Here is a 26166-nt window from a genome sequence, read left to right as displayed (position 1 = left end):
TATAAACATTCACGTATATATGTATGTAAGTATGTATTTAATATAGGAGCCAACAGAATATCAGCGCTGCATACTTATCTGTAGCTTCATGCTGAGTTGCTTGCCTCTTCATCATTGCGACACATGAAGCTATCACCATTTTTTATTTTGTAACATTATACTTCTGCATTAGAATAGCTATTGCAAAAAGAGCGTTTAATGATAAAAAATATCTTTTTAAGCTAATATATCAAAGTCCTCTCGGAAACAACTTATCAAGACCTACATCTGGAGTATAGCCTTGTATGCCTGTGAGACATTGATACAAAAGGAAAGAGACAAACTGGAAGCCTTTGAAATGTGGTGTTGGAGAAGAATGGAAAGAATTAGCTGGAAAGATAAAATAAGGAATGAAGAAGTGCTTGAGAGGATTAAAGAAAAGAGACAGATCATAGTTATTATTGAGAATAGGCGGGGAAAAATGTTGGGCACTTGATACGACACGACGAACTAATTAACAACATTATTGAAGGAAAAATGGATGGAAAGAGAGGATGGGGAAGACCAAGACACTAGCTGTATATCAAGCAAGTTAAAGAAAAAGTTGGAGTCGTGTCGTATCAACAGCTAAAAGGACTGATAGAAGATCGTGGAAGATGGCGGGAGCTCCACCGACAAGAGCACAGATCTTAAATTATGAATGAATGAATATTTCTGCATATTTAATTAGTAAACTTTAGTTCTATTTATAAAATGTATCTCATGTATGCTATGTGTTTGTAATCGTTGAATAAAGAATTTATCTGTCTATCTATACATATATTTGTTATTATTTTTTAATATGAAGATTCATTATTGTAAATCTAGCGTCATAGTATTTATATGGGATACTTTCTAATTGTTAAACTAATTATATTTAGTGTCACGATTTTTATAATGTGTATCTTGGCCCACGTTAAAAAATGAAACGTTTTCATTGACCTGATTAATAATTAGAACTAAGACACATCAATAAAATAGAAATAAAAATAATCTTTATTCAAATAAACTTAATATAAGCACTTTTGAATAGTCAAATATTTTAATTATTCTATCGCTCATTTGGAATGCGAGTCTGCATTCCAAATGACCTGTAGAATAATTAAAATATTACATATCACAAGAAGAATGAGCGAGAAAATTGTGTGTTGCTCTTTGAATTAAATATTGTTTCAATTAGATTTACATTAACAAGGATTAGGCATGCGACAATCAACATAGAAACCGCTACGCACTTAATCTCTGTTCAATCAGATAACATTGTCAGCGCTATGAATTTTAAGTTAGATATTTTGTACAAAAACATTATTATTTACATTTATAAATTCTTCAATGACCGAATTATCTTTTTTTAATATGTATCTTACGGCCCTGGAAATTTCCTTTCAGCCAAATAATTACATTGTACAAATACAAATCAGCTATTAATTACATCTATAGCGTCCTTATAGCATTGAATATGAACTTGTATAAACAAATAGTATTGCCAGATGAGCCTCTTGGTAGTCTCCCACATTTACGGTATTTTTAGGCGCTTTATACATTAATTTGATCGCAAAACTGATAACTTTTCAGACCATCTTGTCCTTTTTATTAATCTTACTAATACTATTATATAAAAAAAACATAAAAGTTTATTGATGTGTATATATATTAACCGGATTATAAGTTATATTACTAATATAACTTTTATATAAGAATAACAGATAGATAACTTTAAAACATACTATAGAACCTATGGAAGAGGGGATCCTCCTAACACAGGCATTTTTATGGTTAAAAGGAGAGTTCAACAACATATAGAACTTAGTAAAAATTGTGTTATCTAAATAAAGAAATGAATTTTTGTATTTTGAATTCTAACTTAGAATTTAGAATTTCGAGTTTGTAAATTGGGTGAAATATAATGATAAGTGTGATGCAAATGAATCTATGTTAATAAATGTACTATATAGTATGATCTATATCGTTTGTGAATATATTTATATCAATGTAATTGTTTGCCTGTTACTGACTATCCAAAGCCGTAAAGCTGCTTAGTAAAAAAAAAGACTAGAAATAATAATATGGGCAAGTGATTTACGCGCGTATATATAAGCCAGTGTCCGTTGACGCCCTCGCGCCATGCGTCGAAGATAAATTTATTATCTCACAACAACGGCCCTCTGTTGCCTCAGAGGAAATTGTCTTCGCAAATGAGTCGGGAAGCAATAATTCATGCCCTCAATGCTCTCTTTGGTGCCTATAATCTTATTAGCCCGGTTTCCCTTCAATATATCGCATTTTACAAGGGTTAATGGTACTCGGGCCCGGCTATGATGTAGATTTCCGGTTTGTATAATTTGTGCGAGCGATTGGGACACTTCCGGAGTGAATTAACGCTAAATGCTAATTATTGTTATTGTTAATACTTTATTACAATATTGTTATAAATAGGTAAGATCTTTTTGTATGTTTGTTTATTTGTAACGAATATAAATTCTTAAAAAATTCTTAACCGACTTTGAAAATAATTTCATTCATAGATAGATTGTTAGTACGTAACATAAACTGTATTCTACGCGGATACTCTACTACGTACATCTAGTAGAACTCATATTCATATCTATACTTGTTAGTAAGGGCAAGATTTATACTCAGGTTGTTGTATATAATTTATATATATAACAACCTGATTTATATATTGCCATTGACAAAATTGCTATAGCATATACTGACGGTCACTCTATTCTTCCAAATTTGAATTTAAAAATGAATCTGTATTATTGTAATCATGTACAACTATATTTGAATAGAACGCGAGTTTGGTTTCTTGTCAGTTCTTCTCATCTCGAAATCAGTCCGGTAGATTTGACATATCATAAGAATATAATAGACCTACATGAATATATATATTTTGATTTGATGTAGGTAGTATATTGAATTAAAAATTAAGACATATTAAGTTATGTACAACAATTAATAGCGAAGAACACAACAAATTAATATGTCTGCAGATGTAGTCTTTATTTTAGTGTCACTCACTTTCCCGCGCAAAACGTAATGCGCCACAGATACACAATATTGCACGGCGTACAGCCGCAGTAAAATGTCGATCAAGTCACAGCTGTATAAGATGTAATATTATCTGTGTTAATTCTGAATATCAGTATTAACAATACTAATATTATAAATACGAAAGTGTGTCTATATATCTGTGTGTATGTTTAATATTTCTGGTGAGTTTGGCTAACTAACCTAACCTCAAGTTCATTATATCATTCTTCACTGGTGCCCCATCAGCGAAAACCGTTAGCGCAGGCATTTCATCACCCGTAGTCATAATTTAAAACAATATGCAATCTAATTAATATCTATACATATAGTAAAAATCTTACTGGTAATCGTATATAAACGATATATGAGACAAAACTATTATTGTTGTACATAATTAACATATCAGAAATAATAATGTAAATAAATAATTAGAATATAAGTCTGTTTATTTATGAATTATTACAATTGAAGTATGCATCCGTCTGTTGAGAAAGGAAGCTGTCTCTTTTTTGAAAAAAACTTTTAGTTTTGTCTCTGGAGAAAATCTTGAGAGGAAGCTCATTCCATAAGTTGAGCGTAGGAGGTAAGAAACTTTCTGATACGATACTATACGTGACCATTTATAAGGTAAGAAAATGAATTTCCGGTCGTCGGAAAACGTTGAAAGTGGGTAATGGGATGTACAGTATATTCTTAGAATATAATTCACAAAACCAACAATATTTATCCAGAATGTTAAAAATACTACATGTGATAGTTATTTAATAAAAGAAGGGAATTACCATTGAATAAAAGACCATAAAACTAATAACTTTATCTTTATCTAGTCTTTTTCTCTAATGTTTTATATTACCTAAATAATTTTACATAATAAAAATGTATATTTAATACGCCATGTTGTGATATCAAATGTATGTAATTATGATTTTAAATTTCAAATTTCGAATGTTCATATAAATAAAAAGTAAAGTGTAGGTAGTAGATGGCCATGAAGGTTACATATATATATTTTTTTTTGTTATTAGTTACGCCCTTATTTCCATAGACTTTCCATGCCCTTTTTTGCATTTTTTTTATTGATTCTCTTTATTTATTTATTTTTTCCTCGCCTTTATTACTCCGCGAATAATGTGCATTGTGGCTTCTCGCAGTTAATCGCTTATTTTTTTTTTCTTTTTTCATAATACATTATATTATTATTAGTCATTTTTCTACTGGGTACCAACGACACTGGTTAGTTACCATTGTTACATTTTTTTATATTCATACTTGACCAAAAATAAAAATGATTACCTTTGGGAAATTGGCTTTAGATATTTACGCTTTAAGTCGAATTCCAAAATTTTCAAGATTTGAGTTTGTATCGTCCAACGCTCAACGCCGAATTATTGAAAAAGAAAATCGTGGGTGATAAAAATATTGATAACTAAACGATTATATTCGAAAATGCTACTAGGCTCGATATCAATAACACTCATACTTATGAATACAATTGTCTGCATCGTGCTAGGAATGCATTGGAAATTTGAAAGTAAGGCGATGTGCCAGACCACTAAAACTAAAATGTGCCAACCCTACACAAAACCGGATTTGCCGGTCGAAACCCGGATCAACTGTATATGAACATTTTACGTATAATGATACAGATTATGATAATTTTATGAATGGAATGACGTCGTCGACGCACTTCGCGTCACTTCAACCGGAATCAATTTCCATCCAAAACGAGATTGTGACCGGTTATAAGGTTGTACGACCCGGTTTTGAATTGGCATTATATATCCGGTTTATTTATCTGACGGCTAAGGATGTATTATTGGTACTATATTAATATTACAAACAGGAAATATTTGAATTTTTTGTATATATTTTTTTAAAATTAATATTGCGGATTGCAGCAGTTCATCGTGATACACAAAAGCACACGATATTGGGGTAACAGTAAGTTATATTCTATTTTCAAAACAAAATAAAATTATATAATAATCTATAAAGTTGGGGCTTGTAGTTAATATTAAAATAATTTAAGTATACAAAAAATTAAATGTCCCAATGACCGAAATCCACCAATCCAAGTATAATTGTGAGAAGAGAGTGGTTAGTATGTAGAGATTAGGAATCCCGTTGCTAGCAATCTAATTTATCAGGTGAACCTCCACGCTTCTCCGCGAAATCATTGTTATTAATTCGTGGTAAATTATCAACGATGAGCTGCCCCGTGCCTCGTGATGAGTGCCCCGCCAGCTTGTACCGTTAGTTCACCAATTTATTGTCAACCGTTAAAAAACGTCATATAATACAATGATGATGCAATCGATTATGATACCAACCTCTTTCAATTTTAGGATCACTATTCGCTGAGTACAACGCCACAGCGGAGTCTTCTTTATACAGTTCTCCTACTTTGGCTTCACACCGGAGAATGGGCGCACCCCTCTCGTAGTGGGCTGGCCATAGTTGGATCTGGACGTACAGTTCTGATCTGAAGAGTCCTTCAGGCGCTGGATGTGCTTGGTACAAGCCTGGTGACACCTAGGTAAGAGATAAGAAAGGTTAAATAAATGTTGGAATAAAGTTACCTAAGTATACATACATATATACTATAAGTAACCATACAAATAGTGCTATATATTATGTAATAACTTCACAACTTTATCTCAGGTAGGGTAGTCAGAGGTATTATCAACTGTTGATGCTATTGTCAGTGTGAAATTTGACACTCACATTTTACCCGCTATATTTTTCAATCTAACGAGGCAGAGGACAACCCTGGTTTGATATCAATATTTTTTCATCAACGAGTCATACAGAAATTCAAATTTCTGAATGACTCTCCGATGAAGATGAAACTTTGTGTGTCACACATAGATTATTTTGTTGTCGGTCAAATTTTCACTATCAACCTTTCGGGCATAATTCTGAGTAGGAAACCACTAATCCACGACATAATATAATATTCTCTACTCTCTGTCTATTATCTCAGATCAGAAGCAATATCAGCTGTCGACATCCCGATGAACGCAAAACATGACATGCCCATATTTCACTGGCTATATTTGAATTTAAAATGCCAGGGGGCGAGCGTCCCGCAGTCTCTCAGATTAGTTTGATTTTAAATCGTTGTTTTAGTTTTACAGACTGCTCAACTTTTAATTATGTATATGTAATATGTTTATAAATATTCGCAAATAGGATTACTAGAACCTTTCATAACAAATTCTTATTGAGAAACTCTACTATAAAATAATAAATACGAAATTAGATTCAATGGTTCACACGTTTTGTATTAAAAACTTTGTTTGATGTTATAGATAGGTTAGCCTTTTTAATCAGTCAAATATTAGTGTATTTTAATCTACTCTAAAGAATCTCGATTGGTCTGATAATAATTTGAGTTTACTAAAAAAACGTAAAATTTTGCTGATCATTATTTGGCAGCACTCTATCAGTATTTCAGACTAGATCCCCTAAATCTGATTTGAATCAAATTCCTAGCTGCTCAGAAAAAATGGCGTGCATTCTAAATTTAAAAATACCAGTTAAAAAAAAGTATTCGTCTGTGTGAACGAAATTAACAAGCCGTTCTTTGAGAACTTTTGTCATATTCAATGCTCAATGTTTGTACTTTTTATTATTGGAATAAAGTTTGTTATATTCCAATCGAAAATACAGGCGAACGGGTGAACACACTCACAGAGAAATGTGAACTATAAAATTTAATATCCATGCGAAATCCATAAAAGTTTCGTTGCTGGAAGGCCGTTTTCGGAAATACTCCTCTTGTAGCTACGATATGGTCGATATAGCAGCTACTGATGCAGTGAACAATAAAACACGTTAAAAATATGTGTATATTTTTATACTCTATATTGAACTCTATATATTAATAATAATATTGAGTTTGTGTTGTGTATACTAGATATATTTTTGTAACTTATACACCTCATTTTTTTAAATCTTTGATTTATATACCATAGTAAGATAATTCCAGTCTCATCATACTGTATTCCTTAGTCTGTATAGTATGGTCTACTATATAATTAAAAATAAAATTGTTGGCGAGGATACGAGAACTCATATACAAACATTAAGCGGATTCAGTCCAAGATAGTTTTATACAAAATTCTCTTTTAGCTACGTCTCGGAGAGATTCCATTAATATGTGATGCAAATCTTCTACAGTGGGGCATCTTTCGCAGTTAGCAGAGTTAGATTTGTGCATCAAAAAGAAAAATTAAACTAACTCTATATTCAATACTAGATCGTCAATTCTTCATTTTTTTTTAACATTAGACCGTCATTCAATCACACATCAGTTGAGAAGAACTAGATTCTTAAATGTTTTCTTTAATAAGCATTATTTCATTATCAGAAACGGTTACCTACGATCTTATTTCCATTTCTTTAAACACGAAGGTCTTGTGTTCAACACTAGACCGGAAATTGTTTAATTTTTCTTTTGAACACTAGACCATGTAGACTGTGTCATTCTAGTAGATACAACAGTTGAGAAGAACTTGATTGTTAAACGATTTCTTTAGTAAGCATTATTTCATTATCAGCAACGGTTACCTACCGTCTTATTTCCATTTCTTTATACACTAAGGTCTTCTGTTCAACACTAGACCGTCAATTGTTTTATTTTTCTTTTAAACACTAGACCATGTAGACTGTGTCATTCAAGTAGATACAACAGTTGAGAAGAACTTGATTGTTAAACGTTTTCTTTAGTAAGCATTATTTCATTATCAGCAACTGTTACCTACGGTCTTATTTCCATTTCTTTATACACTAAGGTCTTCTGTTCAACACTAGACCGTCAATTGTTTTATTTTTCTTTTGAACACTAGACCATGTAGACTGTGTCATTCAAGTAGATACAACAGTTGAGAAGAACTTGATTGTTAAACATTTTCTTTAGTAAGCATTGTTTCATTATTAGCAACTGTTACCTACCATCTTATATCCGTTTCTTTAAACACGAAGGTCTTACGTTCAATACTAGACCGGCAATTGTTTAATTTTTCTTTTCAACACTAGACCGTCTAAACCGTCACATTCAAGTAGATACATCGCTTGAGAAGAACTTGATTGTTAAACGTTTTCCTTAGTAAGCATCATCATCTGCTTTTTTTTTTATCTCATCCGTTTTCTATAGTAAGCATTATTTTATTCTCAGCAACAGTTACCTACCGTCTTATTTTAATTTCTTTAAACACGCAATTTTCATCTAATGCTTGATTTACATTCATAAACATACATCTGAGCTAACAATGACTTAAAATTTTAATATTTTATTACTAAACACAACTGAAGCGTCCGTACAACTCGGAATAAGCTAGTTGTTTCTGAAATTCAGTAGCTAGTGGCAAGTTTTAATACTAGCCATTTCGCAGATATTACGGCGTGCGCTCGGAGATTTTAGTATATAAAGGATTTTAGTATTGTTCTTACTGAGTATTAAATAAGATATTCAGACGAATAACGTGTTAAGGTAATGAGAATTCTTGAAATTATAATTACATTAATATATTTTGATATTAACTTCATATTTTTATACCGAGGTAAATTTTGTACAAAGTACACCCTCTCTCATGTACAATATACACACACACAGAGTGATTTCACGCATGTATATACAATTACTTATATACTCTACACTTCAAAGAAATAAATAATTATAATAACCCTGGACTATCTTGTGACTAGATGTTTGAATTGTCTAGGGAGATTATTATTATTGTTTAAACCACTAATTTAATTTCTGTGAATTTTAGTGCACACATGTACTTGTAATTTAATAAAACATATAAATGTAGATGGTTATAACGGCAGAGTAAGGTCGAAAAAGAGATAGATGGACTTTGTTGAAGATGAAATGATAAGAATAGGAGTAAATAACGATATAACTGCGAATAGAAATAAATGGAAGAGAAAAACATATTACGAATGAATGTATGTGATAAAGAAGCAGATGACTACTTTAGTAGAGAGATGCTTATGTAAAAATCACAAAATCGAATTTTAACTAAAATTATCTATACGTAACAGGATACGAAGCAGAGATCTATCTAATGTATGTTAAAGTTATACATATAAAGACATGCATATAGATTGTAATATTATATTGTAAAACAGTCATGTCGTACAAAGATATATTGTAAACTGCCTCAAGCATGATCCGCATAGATATTATGTTGTCAAACTGTCTGATGCCGAGATAAACATTGTACTGTATCCTATAATAACGCTATACAGTTTAATGTAACAATTTATTTCTTTCATCTCCATTAAATATGTCAAAAATTATGAATTAAATAATCTACAAAATGGTTTTATAATACTTAAAAAAAATTGCATTAGCTATTCAAGCTTAATACTTTATGTATATACTACCTACATGTATTATATATACATATAAACCTTCCTCTTGAATCACTCTATCTATTAAAGAAAACGCTTCAAAATCCGTTGCGTACTTTTAAAGATTTAAGCATACATAAGGGACGGACATACAGCGAGATTTTATTTCATACTATGTAATGATGATTAAAAAAAATGGATTATAAAAAAAAAATATTTTTGATTCCATCTGTTTGGTGACTCAGGTATTAAATATACATATTGATCCTTAAAAATAGTACTATTGTATGGAGTAGGATAAAGTATAGCTCAAAATATGAATGACTTAATACATACTTATAATAATAATAATAATTTATTTATTTCACATATTTTTTACAAATAATTTATGAAGTCCCTGACTTCTGAGGTAGGTACAGAAAATACCTGTGTTTCAAAAGTTAAAGTCCTCTTCAATATTGAGGTGTACTTTAAGTGAATTTGTTAAGATATTTTACAATTTAAGTAGCTTGGTGTAATCGTAGGAAAATGTGTGTGTATGTATGTGTGTGTGTGGGTGTAAATAATACTTAGATAAATAGCATTAAGGAGCAACGATTATGACAAAAGTTCAATTATACTTGACAGATAATGAATTATCTACTTTAATTATTCGTGTCAAAATCATGTAAATTATCACAGTTCTAAAAAATTTTTCTTTTTTATTTTATTTAGTTCTCGGGAGAATGCTAACGCGATCTCGCGACTCCGGCAATTGGGCTCGTAAATGTGTGGTTTTTAGTGGGTAAGAATCCTACACACCCCCATGTCTTTGAAGATTATTCCACACAATAAAAAAGGGGTTTATTGAAATTTACATAGAATGAACTAAAAAAATATATTATTTATATGCACAACTATATAAAATAAATATATTTTATTAATACAACAACAACGAAATCACAATAATATGATAACAAATCCTATATTTTTTTTTAATAAAATAAATAAGTTTAGTCCCACGGTAAGCAGAGCTTGTGTTATAGGTACTAAACAACTGATATAAATACTTAGATAATTAGTGATTGTAAATACATACATAATATACAACACCCAAACTGATACAAACGATCATAGTCATGAATATAAATGTTTGTACCGTGCGAGGAATCGAACCCGCGACCATCAGAAGTAAAGCGGTGTACTATACTGCTAGAGGACCGTTAATTAAAGTATATTTAATTGTGAAATAGAATATGTCTTTTTTTTAAATTAATAAAGTAGTAATAATTATATATCTATACTTACATCTATTATGAAAGATGTGAAAGAATACTTACAAGCAGATCGTTGATGAAGAACGAGAGGACGGACGGAGGCCTGCTCGGCCCTGATGTGCAGTTGGCCTTCATCACATCCCCTGGGGTGTAGTAGTGCTGGCTTGTATGTATTGATGGTGTTGCAGGTGGCAGCACTGTTACAAATTATAAAACCATAAGAAATATAAACGGAAATATTATATGCGTGGATACCTTAGTTTCACCTTTTTCTTTTACAAGGTGGATAGACTTTATGAGAGACTAGCTGTACTCGCGACTTCGTTCGCATGGAATTTAACTTTATTTTTCTAAAATAAAAGTAGCCTAAATTACTCCTTATTATATCAGCTACCTGCCAAAAAAAATCCCGTCAAAATCGGTCCAAACAATCGGTTCAGAGACTAGGCGGAACAAACAGACCGACAGACAGACAAAAATTGTAAAAATGTTATTTTGGTGTATGTACCGTATTTATATTCATATGCGAGAAGTAAAAACGGTTATTTCAATATAACAAACGACACTCCAATTTTATTTATATGTATAGATACAAAAGGTAATCTGAAAAGGTTGTCTGCGTTTCAGTTTCTGCTTTTTCTTTTAAAAGTGACCTTTTTGATACATGTGTGACTATTACCCAGTTCATACAAACTGCAAAAATGACTCCGAATTTGAGGGGGAGTGCATAGAATTCATCCACACACCTTAGTTTCACCTATTCCAGCTGCGAAGCAACTTTGTAAGCTGTTTCGGATTTAGGATGCAAATTAGGCATGGAAATTACAGGATGAGAGACATGACATCTTAGTCCTCTGGAATGATAACCTTTGATATCGTAAGTGTTACATGATAACGCGATATCTGTAGTGTAGTTCATATATATATTCGACCGGTAGGTGGGCCGCCAGTTTCTTTCCAATTAGAGCGAGGCTGTACTTCACTGCGGATCAGAGACTTCTCTTATACAATTCGCAGGTTCGACCGCACATGGAGTACTGCTCTCATCTTTGGGCAAGAGCACCTGGACACCAGCTCGGTCCTTTTGACTCGGTTCAGAGACGTGCTATGAGATTTTCGATGATCCCAATCTCTCAAACGGTATCGAACCACTTAGCTTGAGGCGAGACTTCGCATCGCTTTGTGTGTTCTACCGATTATACAGCGGATTGTGTTCTGATGAATTGTTTGACATGATGCCTACGGCTACCTTTTACCATCGCACCGCTCGCCATCGACAGGGAATTCATCTCCACATGCTGGAACCTAAGTGGTCTCGGACAGTGCGGTTTCAGAGGAGCTTTCTCCCGCGTATCCTTAGATTGTGGCTACTACCTGCCGAGGTTTTCTCGAGAGACTACAGCATGGGGTTTTTCAAGAAGGGTATATTAAGGTTTCTTAAGGGTCGGCAACGCGTATATGACACTTCTGTTGTTTCAGGCGTCCATATGGGCCATAAATTTAAATGAAACAAATTCTAATTACATAAAAATAAATAAATTTTATTTTTATGTAATTAGAATCCATCCATAAACAAAACCACATAATTATTTGAAGCCGATGGTGTATTTCATGCCATATAATTCCATAGGACTAATAACTCTGTAATTTACTGCCATATATCTCTTCCAAAGACGCAAAATGAACAATTAAAAGTATTTATTAAAACTTTCACACAGCCAGTCATTTATCGTTATTTTAATACGAAACATTCAATTTCTACTTTATTTATTTGTGTTCGACTCTCGATCTCTACATATATTAAAGAGTTTTTAAGTGTGTAAATATAAATTATATTAAAAATTATACATTTCAATACACGGAACATAAAACGGATTAAACTACAGTCTGATTTAAATGCAATTACTGCCGCCAATATTTGTATAAATCTAATTTATTATTACAAACCCTTTTTCGTATTCAAATCTTTATAAAATATATATTTATTATGCCTTTGAAAATAAAATAAAAGGATAACAGATAGAAGAGGTACTTCAAAGGTTCTTTTCACGAGATTTATATATAGAAAAGATAAAAGATATTCAGTTGTAGGCATTTTCGGGGGCGTCCGTTAAAACATAGGCATACCCGTCCCACTACTTTGAGATGAGAGATACACTTAACCCACTTATTTTGGCTTGTGTAAGTGCACTGTGCGCCAATATAGATACGTAACTGTAATATTTTGAGAATCAACCATTTTGTTGATTTAATAATTGTAATAATAAAATATAATGATGAAAATATAATAAACTAATGAATTGACCTTGGCCTGATATATGGAAAAATATACAAAATAATAATAGTAATAATCTCAGGACAATTCACACAGCGCCATCTAGACCCAAGTTAAGCTAGCTAAAGCTTGTGTTATGTGTACTATGAACTGATACAAATACATAGATATATTTTTTTTCGTAAATACATACATATTATATAAAAAACACCTAGACCGACACAAACAATCATACCTACTAATGAATACAAATGTTAGTGCCGTGCGAGGAATCGAACCCGCGATCATCGGACGTAAAGCGGTGTGCTAGACCGCTAGACCACCGAGATCGTCAAAACAAATACACTTAATCAACACCTTCTATTAAAATGTTGATTGTGTAGGAGTATACCAAAAGTATACTAAAGTCTTTGGTCAAACATTTATATGAATCATAAATATTTCACGTAACATCCAAACATCCACATATTGAATATCTCTATATATTAAAGAATTTATTATCTTATTTTGTTATAGTATAAATAATCAGTATGAACATTATAGAGCTCTTATATGACTGATTTATCTGTTTTGTAAATTCAATTACGGATACTATATTGAAAATATGACTATATTATATCGTTGTAAACTCATAACGTATCTGAATTATTATTTGTAAACAACATATTTTGTTAGATGGTGTTTCAGGCGTCCATAGGCTACGGTAACCATTTACCATCGATGGTATATATATATATCACCATAGTAATATAAAAATATATAAACAATGCTCATTTTTTGTTATTCAGTCCTCCTATTTCGGTTCTAATGGATACTAGATATTTCGGTTTAACGCAAGATTTCAGACATACACATGACGGCCTGGTTTAGCGGATTAGCACGCTTTACTACTAATGGTCGCGCGTTCAATTCCTCGCACGGTGCAAAAATTGTATTCATTTGTATATTGGTCTGAGTATTTTTGTTTACTTATTTACAAACTATTTAAGTATTTATATCAGCTGTCTACTACCTTACTAACACGAGCTCTGCTTGACTTGGGACTAGATGATCCTGTGTGAATTATCCAGGGTTATTATTACAATAAATACTAACCCAGGATTATCTAGTCCCAAACTAAACAGTTTCTTCTATGAAAGTTAAATAACTGATAGAAATACTCAAATTTCCTTAAATGTATATATACAAAACACCGATACCAATAGAATCCAGACAATCCTGAATACAAATGATATCGTGCGAGAATAAAATGCGCGAACATTGGAACTGAGGCGGTGTGCTAAACCGTTAAACCACTAAGACCGACATAAACGAATAAAAAGAAAAAAGTCTGTTAAAGAGGGATATGAAATTTCGCAGACTTACAGTTTATATATATAACGAATACAGATACTAATACTGTTTTTCAATTATATACAAAAAATACATACTTATACTTACTAATATGAAAAACGAAAGTCTGTGAGTATGGATGGATGTTTGTTACTCTTTCACGTAAAAACTACTGAATGGATTTTGATAAAAATTTACAGTAATATGGTTTCTACATTAGAATAACAGATAAGTTATAATTTAAAAAGATATTGTGAAAATTAGATAAATATAATAATACAGACGAAGTTCCGCGGGTCAGCTAGTAAATCAATAACAAAATATTACACACTCTATCTATTTGACACACACACATAGAAATATATATCTTAACTAGTCTTTACCCGCGGCTTCGCTCGCGTTAATTTATCCCCTTAGGCAATATATAAAAATCCTTTCTTAGGTGATGCACGTGCCAAATTTCAAAATGGACAAAGTTTCGATCCGTCCAGTGGTTTGGGCTGTGCGTTGATAGATCACTACGTCAGTCACCTTTGAGTTATATATATTTATGGATACTTACCCACCTAGATACATCTATACACATAAATACACATTTTTATAGTAATTTAACAATAATCTTTTTTTATATATTGCTTGTAATTTAAATTAATTATGGTCGAATTTCGCCTATTAGACGACTACTAAGTACTATTATTATTTGTATAATTTGAGACACAGTTTAATAACTTACCAACTACCTCCATGTTGTTAGAAACAATGGATGTGGCGAAGGAGGGCGCGTCCGCTGTGACCTCACAACTAAAGTTGCCGGACAGGCCAAAGCTGACCCGGGTCAGCACCACTTGGCTCTGGTTAGATCTCGCCAACTGTTAACAATAGTTATATTTATTGTGAGTTTCAATTCAAAATTCAAATTTCACGATTCAAAATTCATAAATCATTTACTGTATAATAATAATAATATACCTGGACAATTTACGCAACGTCACCTAGTCCCTTGGTAAGTACATACTTAGTTTTTGTACATACATACATGTATTATATGTAAAACAAACCCAGTCTGCGTTTGTTGATGATAAACAATCATACTACAGACAAAAACAACAAGAATACAAATGTTTGTACCGTGCGAAGAATCGAACCTGCGACCATCGGAAGTAAACCGGCGTGCTAGACCACTGAATCACCAAAGTAAATAAAATAGAATTGTCCGTTTGTATTTTAAAATTAGTAGTTTTTCACTGTGCTTTTATAAGAAGGTATTTACGGCACGTATAAAAATATTAAAAAAAATCTGTTTCATTTCCTAATCTCTATAATAGCTGCACTAATTTTGACGGGACTGTCACTATCACATAGCTAATGTTATAAGAAATAAGTTAGGATATTTTATTTATTTCAATTTTAAAAAGTTACTTTCTAGGCAAAGGAAGTCGCTGGTAAATGTTAGTAACAAATAAAAGAGACAAAAAAGTTGCTAGAATATATAAAAATACATTTCTCCTATTTATTTGACACTTCCAACGTGCTAACCGAGTAAGTCATAGAATATATTAAATTTCTATAACAATTCTGTTATTCCCACCCTATACTCCGAGTGGGGAGAGTTACCTCACTTTTTCCTTAGAACAAGGTTATCTTTCCCCGTCAAGTTGACGGCAGATGTTCATAAATTCAACCCTTTATCACACGCTTCTTATTTCAGCCCCACGATAATAACGTGATGGGTCATTTTGTATCTCTTTTAACCGTGTTTATTTACGTTTGTATGAAGTACATTTACGGGTTTGAATAAGTTCATTTTATAATAATAATAATTTTAGGTCAATTCATATAGCGCCATCTAGATCCAAGTCAAGCTAAATAAAGCTTGTGTTATGGGTACTAGATAACTATTACAAATACGTAGATATGTATTTTTTTGGTAAATACAAACATATACTTTGAAAACACCCAGACCGATCAAACAATCATACTCATGAATACTAATTTTAATGCTTATGCCGTTCGAACCCGCGACTATCAAGTAAGGCGATCTGCTAAACCCTAGTGGTTACCACTGAATCTGTTATATTAAATCAATTGTTTCCTGATAGTTTAGTAATTAGATATTTACCTTCACGCCAGATATCTTATAGAGTAGACAGAATGAGCAGTTTGTAATTAACTGGTATCAACAATGATAAGAATTAATTAATTAAATAATTTTATTAATTAGAATCGTAATTTTTTTTAAGAAACCATAAAAAAATAGTACGCATACATATGAATGTTATCGTTAATCCACTTATGTAGACCTTTTAAATCTACTAATAATTATTATTTATTTACCAAAATTGTTTCAATACAATAATCAAAAATAATAAAAATAAATCTTGAATATATTTTTTTATTGTCCATCCTAGAATAGTAATAATGTTTATTAAAATAAGTAGCCTTGAATTCGTTATTCAGATTGTAGATTCAGCCAAGATTCAGTCACTACCGTTTTTAAACAATTTTTTTACGATGTTTAGTTAAAAATTTTGTGTCTCTTTACTATATTATACATTCGAATGTTTATAAGGATAGACTGATAAATGTTTGTCATATAAAGACTACTGGACAGATTCAAATTTTCGGTACACAGGGAAGTCATATTCTGAATTACCACGTATGATTCTTTTTACTCAAATTCACGCGAATAAGGTCACAAGAGTTTTACTTTAGACTAGTAGCCTATCTCTATTGATTACAATAAAAGCATTTTGAACATAATTCAGTAGGAAAAAATATTTATTCACATAATTAAACCGATTTAAAGACGATTAATTTTTATTATAAATAAAGTTACCTCTCTCGACATTTCGATTAAGAGCCGACTGCTAGTGCAACCTATATAAATATATTTGTTTACCATAAAATTATTCGTGTTAAAACCTGTTCATTTAATTATTTACTAGGTGTTCTCGGGATTTCAGGTTATTCTGATGTATAAGCTATATTACTTTAAAGTTTAATCAAAATCCGTTTAGTGGTTTTTGTGTGAAAGAGTAACAACATCTTTCGCACAAACTTTCGCATTTATAATATCAACAAGATTAACTAATAAAGAAGGATAACTGTGACTATTCAAAAGTGCTTAAATTAAGTTTATTTGAATAAAGGATTTTCTATTTCTTTTAGAAAATCAACAACTTACAAATATATAGATATAACAGTATATTTCTAGAGAAAGCCAATAACAGACTTTCAGAGTGTTAGCAAAAAATGTCATGGCAATCAGAATAAAATGAATTGATTAATTATTTTTAAACTTTCTTTTATCTTTCGTGTTTAATATGCATTATGTTATATTATTAAACAGGTCTCAACACGAATAATTTTATGGTAAATAAAGATATTTACCTCTCTAAATTCATCGATGGTTCGACTAGGTTGCACTAATTGTGATTATTGCAACCTAGTCGAAACGTCGGGATATCATTATTAATAATGTGAAACTTTAAAATTAAGTAATTTATACAATGGTAACACTTCATGTAATCATTAGACTGTTCACAGCTTTCAAGTATCTCATTGCCATTATTTATTCAGATGGGCTCCTCTCTCAAAATAAGGATGCATTGTACATTTGTAATGTAAATTGCGTACTTTTGTATCCTTTCAGCACAAAGTAGACAATTTTATAGTGTTACTTTATTATTTAACACATGACTGTTGTGATGTAGGGCCTTATTACCTTCAGTCATATAACGAAGGTCATGTTTATACCTAACAAGCTAAACACAGTTATCTTCCATAACCATTTCACTTTACTTGGTTAAATATTAATTTTCTGTCAAAATGCTTATTATAAAATGCAAGAGTTTGTATATAAAGTTTTTGTAGAAAAAACTTAAAATAGCATAGTACTGACATAATTCTCTGATTGCACTAAGAATGAGTGCGTAGCGGTTTCTATGTTGATCATCGCATGCCTCTTACTTGTTATTGTGTAAGTATTTACTAAAAAAAAAAATTCAAAAGAGCAACACACAAGTTTCTCTTTCATTCTTCTTGTGATTTATTTGCGTTCCAAAAAAGTGATAGAATAAAAAAAATATGACTATTCGAAAATGCTTGTATAGAGTTTATTTTAATAAAGATAACTTCTTCTTCTACTATTTCTATTACTAGGTATAAACGTTCCCGCAGGAACTTTAGGAACAAATAAATACACTTTATTAGATTGTGGAATGAACTACCTGCCGAGGTTTTCTCGAGAGACTACAGCATGGGGGTTTTCAAGAAGGGTATATTAAGGTTTCTTAAGGGTCGGCAACGCGTATGTGACACCCCTGGTGTTTCAGGCGTCCATAGGCTACGGTAGCCGTTTACCATCAGATGGGCCGTATGCTTGTTTGCCACCTAAGTGGTATAAAAAAAAAAATTTAGAATTCTTTCAAAATCACATGGACATAAAATAAATTCTAATTTAATATAAAGTCATTAAATATTAATTTAATAAACATAAATAATCTTGTACGATATATAAAATTAAATACAGTTAATTTACAGAATATCGTCTTTACATAGTATAAAAAGAAGTCGCTCTCGTTGTCTGTTCACTTAGATCTTTTAAGTAGTTTAAGACATGTATATTTGTAAATATGTATGACATTACACAAATAAATGAAATATGCTGATAGTTTTATAATTGATTAGTTCATCAACAGTTGTGACACAGATTTGATTAATGAGAGTTATTTCGAATTGGAAACTTGACTTAATGATACCATTCAGAATCAAGAGGTAATTAAACGAACTACATATCAACGTACAGTTTCTCTATAATGATATCAATATTTAAAGTTCCAATAACTTAATATAAAATAATGATATTTAAAATTTTTATTATTAACTTCATATATTATTAATTAGATTGAATAAACAGAAATGGAAATAATATTTATCCAAATATATACTTAATAAAACCCAATAAAAAATCATAGGACTATTCAAAAGTGCTTTACTTTAGAATAGCCCTCAGATTTTTTTTTATTCTATCGCTCATTCAGAATTTTTTTATTCTTTAGCTCATGCAGACTCCTAACAATAAGAACAAGCAAGAAACTTGCGTGTTGATGATTATAATAATGTCGCTAACTATGGGCCTTATGAACAAGCTCAGAGTCACTCAGAGGGCAATGGAGAGGGCTATGCTTGGAGTTTCTCTGCGTGATCGAATCAGAAATGAGGAGATCCGCAAAAGAACTAGACTGACCGACGTTGCCCGAAGAATTGCGACACTGATGTGGCAATGGGCAAGGCACATAGCTCGTAGGACAGATGGCCGTTGGGGCAATAAAATCCTCGAGTAGCGACTACGAACCGGAAGACGCAGCGTGGGAAGGCCTCCAGCAAGGTGAACCGACGATTTGGTCAAGATTGAGGCAAGGCATTGGATGCGAGCAGCGCAGGACCGATCGCCGTGGAGATCTTTGAGGGAGGCCTATGTCCAGCAGTGGACTTCCGGGCTGCGATGATGATGATGATGATGATAATAATATGTACATATTAATAAATTTAGGGTGAGTAGAATAACTATCAGTGCTTAAAAACGATGCCTACTTGTAAGTGGATTACGGGCTCCACTATCAACTTAAAATATAATAAATAAAAAATCCTGTAATTTCCTAAAATAGCAAGAATATTATTACTAACACTATCAACTTAATTACCAAGAATATTAACATTTGCTTGGACCAAATCACAACTTCCCAAGTAACGATCACAATACAAGAAATTTAATTAATTCAAAAGGGAGACAGGTAAATATTGTTTATAATAATGCGAATGATTAATTGAATACAGGAATCTATTTCCTGTTGGGCCTGTTTCAATTTCATAAAGATTAATTCTAAAGTTAAGCTCAGTATATTTTAATGTAGTCGTATAAATATACTCTATTTGAAATGAATATTATTTTCATTTATGTACATATTTCTAGTAGTTGTTTAGTGCCTATATATGTGACGGTCTCAATGGTATAGCGGTTTAGCACACCGCTTTATTTCCGATGGTCGCGGGTTCGATTCCCCACACGGTATCAACATTTGTATTCATGAATATGATTGTTTGTTTCTGTCTGGATGTTTTCTATGTATTTTATGTATGTATTTACAAAAAAAAAAATCTATGTATTTGTATCTTGTGTCTAGTACCCATAACACAAGCTTTAGCTAGCTTAACTTGGGTCTAGATGGCGCTGTGTGAATTGTCCTGAGATTATTATAATTATTTCATTTTAATCTAAGTTAATATCTTTAGTATATTTGCATACGTACATAAATGTTAACTTGGGCGAATTTGATAATGGCCTTCCTGCGCTTTAAAACATAATGCGGAGTTGAATAATACAAAATATCACAAAGTTTTCATAACGAGCACAAATTTTCTCCTATACGACTTTGAAACGCAGAGCAATGTTCAAAGTTTTGTGACTGAACGAATTTTCAGCTTCCGGGTATTTGTAACTTGACGTAATATCCTTAAAATAATGAATAATCTTGCCTTCTCTTCTTTTAGTTACTCAAAATTATAATTATTAATATTTCGGGACAACTCACACAACGCGAGCTAGTCCCAAGCTGTGGGTACTAGTGTCATGTCTAGTACCCACTAGGCAACTACTAATGCTTGGATACATTTTTATTTTCCGTCATTTCATTCATCCGTCATACTCGTGAACGGGTGCTGCTTGTAGGCTTATTATTTTTTTGTTTGTTTAACCAGTTGTTTATATATTCAATATTTTTTCTATTTGACTATTTAATTAAATTAGTGCTAATTGGTAGTTTGTATTCCACACTTAAACTTAAAAATGTTAAGTAAGAATAAAATTATTTAAAAGAGAAACACACAAGTTTCTTGCTCGTTCTTCTTGTGATGAGAAAGCTTTCCGAGTGAGCGGTAGATTAAAAAAAATGTGGTGACTATTCAAAAATGCTTCAATGTAAGTTATTTGAATAAATGATTTTCTATTCTATTCTATTCTATTATTTTGTATATTCATACATAATATACATACAAATCACCCAGATTGATACAAACTATTTTACTCATGAATCCATCTATGGAACTAAGGTGGTAACAAATATCGGAAGTAAATTGGTGCTAAAGGCTGTCAGAAATACAAAATATCTACAAATTGCCAAAATTACTTGGTAACTATTCAGTCTGCTTCGTTATATCTATTTAAATGTTCTCTAATACGAACTTTGAACAACAGAGTACAGAATTGCTAGCTCTATACCTATACTTGAATCCAACGCGACATGTATTGAGCTTACCACAGTCTTTAAGATAACTTTGGTTTGTTTTCGGTGTTTACCAACACCGGGGAGTCAGTCAGAAATATAAATTGACACACACTTTTTTTGTTTACGTGAAATTTGGAAGTGAATACCATTCGATCTCAGTGGGATAGTATCAACTAGGATACTATACTACTATTACCTACTGTCACGTTGCGGCTTTACTCTACAGACGCGTCATGTTTTTGCAATATATGTAGCGGAATCCCAGCGAATACTTCGGTATTCCGTACGAAACATGTGACATATATAGTCACTGTCAATATGCTCTGACAATTTATTGTCACGGCCGAAAGTTTTTTTTTTTTAGGACAATTCACACAGCGCCAACTAGACCCAAGTTAAGCTACCTAAAGCTTGTGTTATGGGTACTAGATAACTGATACAAGTACATAGATAATTTTTTTTAGTAAATACCTAAATATTATACATAGAAAACACCCAGACCGATACAAACAATCATACTCATGAATGAATGCGAGGAATCGAACCCGCGACCATCGGTCGTAAAGCGGTGTGCTAAACCGCTAGAACACCGAGGTTGTGATGACGCATCACGTGTTAACTTGAGTAAGTATACCATATATGTAAAAAATTGAGCGCGACAACGGCCTAGCTTGGCTAGCCATATTTATTGAACAAAGCTACACAAAGCTACTACAATTACACACTAAACGATTACTTAAATGACATACGTGCATGGCAATAATAGTTCCTACACGGGATTTTCACTCATGTTAGCCATAAACAAATAAACATAAGTATAAAATGTAAAAAAATACCTTTTAAACAAAATCGTTGAGTTCAATCACCAGTTCTTCTAAATTGAATATGTATACTGAACTGGACGGTAGGGAAAAAATATTAATACAAAAAAATTTACGTTCATAAGCGGCTAAGATGTCCTACGTGAATGATTTTGAATTGATTTGATGGTATGAATATGGTATGGATACTTCCCGTATCAATTGCACATCCATACCAGTATTATTAATGCAAAAGTATGTATCATTGCCTGCCACCTTTTCAAAACAAAACGGCTGTACAGATGATGAAATTTCATGTGGAAATAAACTGGATCACATAGGCTATCTTTTATTTAATAAAGGTAAACAAAATCGTGGGCAGAAACTTCTGTATTCATAATATTAGCAAGAATATAGACATAGCATATAAATAAATACCTACGTACTACATACATAAATTACACAAACCATACAAAAAATATGAAAGCACGTTCCTAGACAATTCATAAGAATGATGGCCGAAATATAAACATGTACATTTCACTTGTCACTGTAGATTTTTCTAAGTCATATTTGGGCATACATATTTTCTGGCAAACGGAATTCTACATGTATATGAAAATCAAGTGTCAGGATTGCTTACCAGTGAGAAGCGAATGCGACGGTGTAGGAAAAAATGTTAAAACCTATACCTATAATTCGTAGAATATTTATGTTTATAAACAATAAAATATATTTACACATTTTTTTTTAAATTGTAATTCTGAACAACAGTTATTTAAAGAAGCAACATGGTTGTGCCTTGCAGTTTCTTGATCAGTAGTGTAAATAGATATGGTACAAATATTTTTGATGTCGGCTAAATTATTTGGATTTTGTATCTTTCAACCAATAGGGAACTACTAGGCACCATTTTATATGTAATGATCCTACTAAAGAAAAGTGGAAAAAATACCTAAAATATAAATTCATCATTGCCAATGTACACACCTGTTTAATTAAAGTCCATTTAAACATATTCATCAACTCAGTCGAACATAAATCAACGGTCATTTATATTAAGATAGAAGCTACAACCTATTAATTATATATCTTTAATACCAATTGAAAAATTAATTAATGCTCTTTTTTATGTAATAATGTTCATATTTTATTGTCTAACATTTTTATTTTAAAATAACTAAAGAGAACTGTCTTAAATAAACCAAATTTATATTCATCATTGCCAATGTACACACCTGTTTAATTAAAGTCCATTTAAACATATTCATTAACACAGTCAAACATAAGTCAGCGGTCATGAATATTAAGATAGAAATATAACCTTTAAATACAACCTTTTAATTATATATTCATAAGACCAAACGGAATATTATTTAATGCTATTTTTATGCAATAATGTTCTTATTTTATTCCCTAAAATTTTTATTATAAAATAACTAAAGTTAAGTGCCTTAAAGAACCAAAATTTTAATTTAGCATTGCCAATGTACACACTCGTTTATTATTATATATATATTATTTAATAGAATAGAATAGAACATAATTTATTCAAATAAACTTAATTTAAGCACTTTTGAATATTTTTACCACTCGTTCGGAATAATTGTGTGTTGCTTATTTTTATGCAATAATGTTCTTATTTTATTCCCTAACATTTTTATTTTAAAATAACTAAAGTTAAGTGGCTTAAATAGACCAAATTTGAATTCAGCGTTGCCAATGTGTACATTGGTACATTGTACTTGTTTAATTAAAGCCCATTTAAACATATTGATTAACTCCGTTGAACATAAGTCAGCGGTCATGAATATTAAGATAGAAGCTACAACCTATTAATTATATATTTATAAGACCAAACGGAAAATTAATTACTCTGTTCTTATCATGTTAATATTAGATTCATAGAAGGGAGATATGCCGCTTCATTAGTTATTTAGAGGGGTGAGGTTTATGAATAAGCAATTTAGTAACTGGGGTAATTGATATATTACGTTTAATTGACCTTTCACTGATAATTGTGTCGATTTTTTTAAAATTCCTTCTTTATGGTAATTTTAATTATTAATTTTAATCATTATTATACAGTTTGGTTACTAGTTTTCTTAGTAATATAGCTCATTTATTTTACCATTATTACCGTTACTAATTTCATTAAATTAATAATTTGATGACCTCGGTGGTCTAACGATTTAACTTTTCTTTCTATGGTCGCGAGTTCGATTCCTCGCACGGTACAAATATTTGTATTCATCAGTATGATTGTTTGTATCGATCTGGGACTTTTCTCTAAAATATAACTATATATATATAAGTATTTGTAACAGTTGTCTAGTACCTGTAACACAAGCTCTGCTTACCTTGGAAATATGAGGCTGTATGAATTGTCAAAATTTATTATTATTATTATTTGTATCAGTCTGGGTTGTTTTATGTATAAATGTATATATTGACAAAAAAGTGTATGTTTGTATAAGTGTGTGTATTTATATCAGTTGGATAGTAACACAAGCTCTGCTTGCCATGGGACTAGATGCTATTGTGTAAATTGTCCAGTTGTGTTATTATTATTATGTCTGAATTTATATTATGAAGAGAAAATATTGTTTTCTTTTATAAACTCTCTTCCGATACTCTCTATGTACAAAAGAGACATTTAAAAGTACATTTTATTCATAACTGCATTTAAAGAGTGGATGCCTCAATTTAAGACATTCGAGTTTGATTAAAGCAAAAAACGGGTTTTGTTTAATTAAAGGCACAGGATGAAAGAATGAATTTACAAAGAACAACGAAGTAAAAAAGAACGTTTGATCTAAAGGGTGGTAAAGGAATGCAAAAGCACCCTTATTCTTACCCTTTACTCGTCAGTACAGTACAGTTTAATGAAGGTGACGTTGTAACGGACATACAAATATATAAATATTTTACAAGTATATATTATAGATTTGTTGAGAAATTGTGTCCATACTATTTCAGTTCTATGAAGCATATAAATAAAGAGATATATATTCTGAAAATAATGTCTCAAAATACAATAATCATATCTTAATATAATAAACGATAATGTTTGTAAGTATGGATGGATAGATAAATGAGAGGATGTTTGTAACTCTTTCACGCAAAAACTACTGAATGGATGTTGATTACATTTTTCAGTAATATAGCTTACATATCAGAATAACACATAGGCTATAAACTACATGCAGGTGAAAACGTGGGCATGGCTAGTCTACAACAATATTTCTTTTAGACTGAAAATATCAAAGCATATTTCTTTGCTGAACTGTTTCAGCTATTACTGGATGTTTTAAACCTGTAACACTTCGACCTGCAGAGATCTATTGTACTCGTCCTTTTTTAGATTTGCTGTCTAGGCCTATGAGGGACAAGAATTGAAGGATATTGGAATAGAAATAGAAATAATCTTTATTCAAATAAACTCAATACAAGCACTTTTGAATAGTCATATTTTTTATTTTATAACAAATTTGGGACACAGTTTCGTCATAAGGAGATTGGGCTGTCTTGAGTATTATTCTTGTGTGTTGCTCTTTTGAATAAATGTTTTTTTTTTATGAAAAATTACACATGTCTAAAATATTTGTTACATGAAAGTGTAATATTATTATTAAAAAAAAGAAACAATAAGTAACTTATACACAGGACGGAACAAATCAAAGATTTGTTAACATTATTTGTTAATATTATAAGAATTGGAAATTGTTGTGAAAAAATGATTATGAAGAAAATTAATTTTTCTCCGACATTTTTGTTCTGAGATGGAACGATATTCGCAG

General features: G+C 31.3%; 1 protein-coding gene across 1 annotated transcript in view; it reads right to left on the bottom strand.

The window, feature by feature from the left end:
- LOC131852009 (uncharacterized) overlaps nt 1-26166 on the bottom strand; it is a 120637-nt gene that overhangs the window by 4199 nt on the left and 90272 nt on the right. Inside the window, exons 5-7 of the mRNA XM_059202576.1 lie at nt 15014-15149; nt 10737-10870; nt 5385-5586 (exon numbers count right to left, since the gene is read on the bottom strand). Coding sequence (XP_059058559.1) covers nt 5385-5586; nt 10737-10870; nt 15014-15149 — 472 coding nt within the window. The remainder of the gene's footprint in view (nt 1-5384; nt 5587-10736; nt 10871-15013; nt 15150-26166) is intronic.

This window comes from Achroia grisella, unplaced genomic scaffold, assembly GCF_030625045.1.
Source record: "Achroia grisella isolate CSIRO2021 unplaced genomic scaffold, CSIRO_AGI_Agris_v1 utg821, whole genome shotgun sequence".
Lineage (NCBI taxonomy): Eukaryota > Metazoa > Arthropoda > Insecta > Lepidoptera > Pyralidae > Achroia > Achroia grisella.
This window is presented reverse-complemented; position numbering and strand designations above follow the sequence as displayed.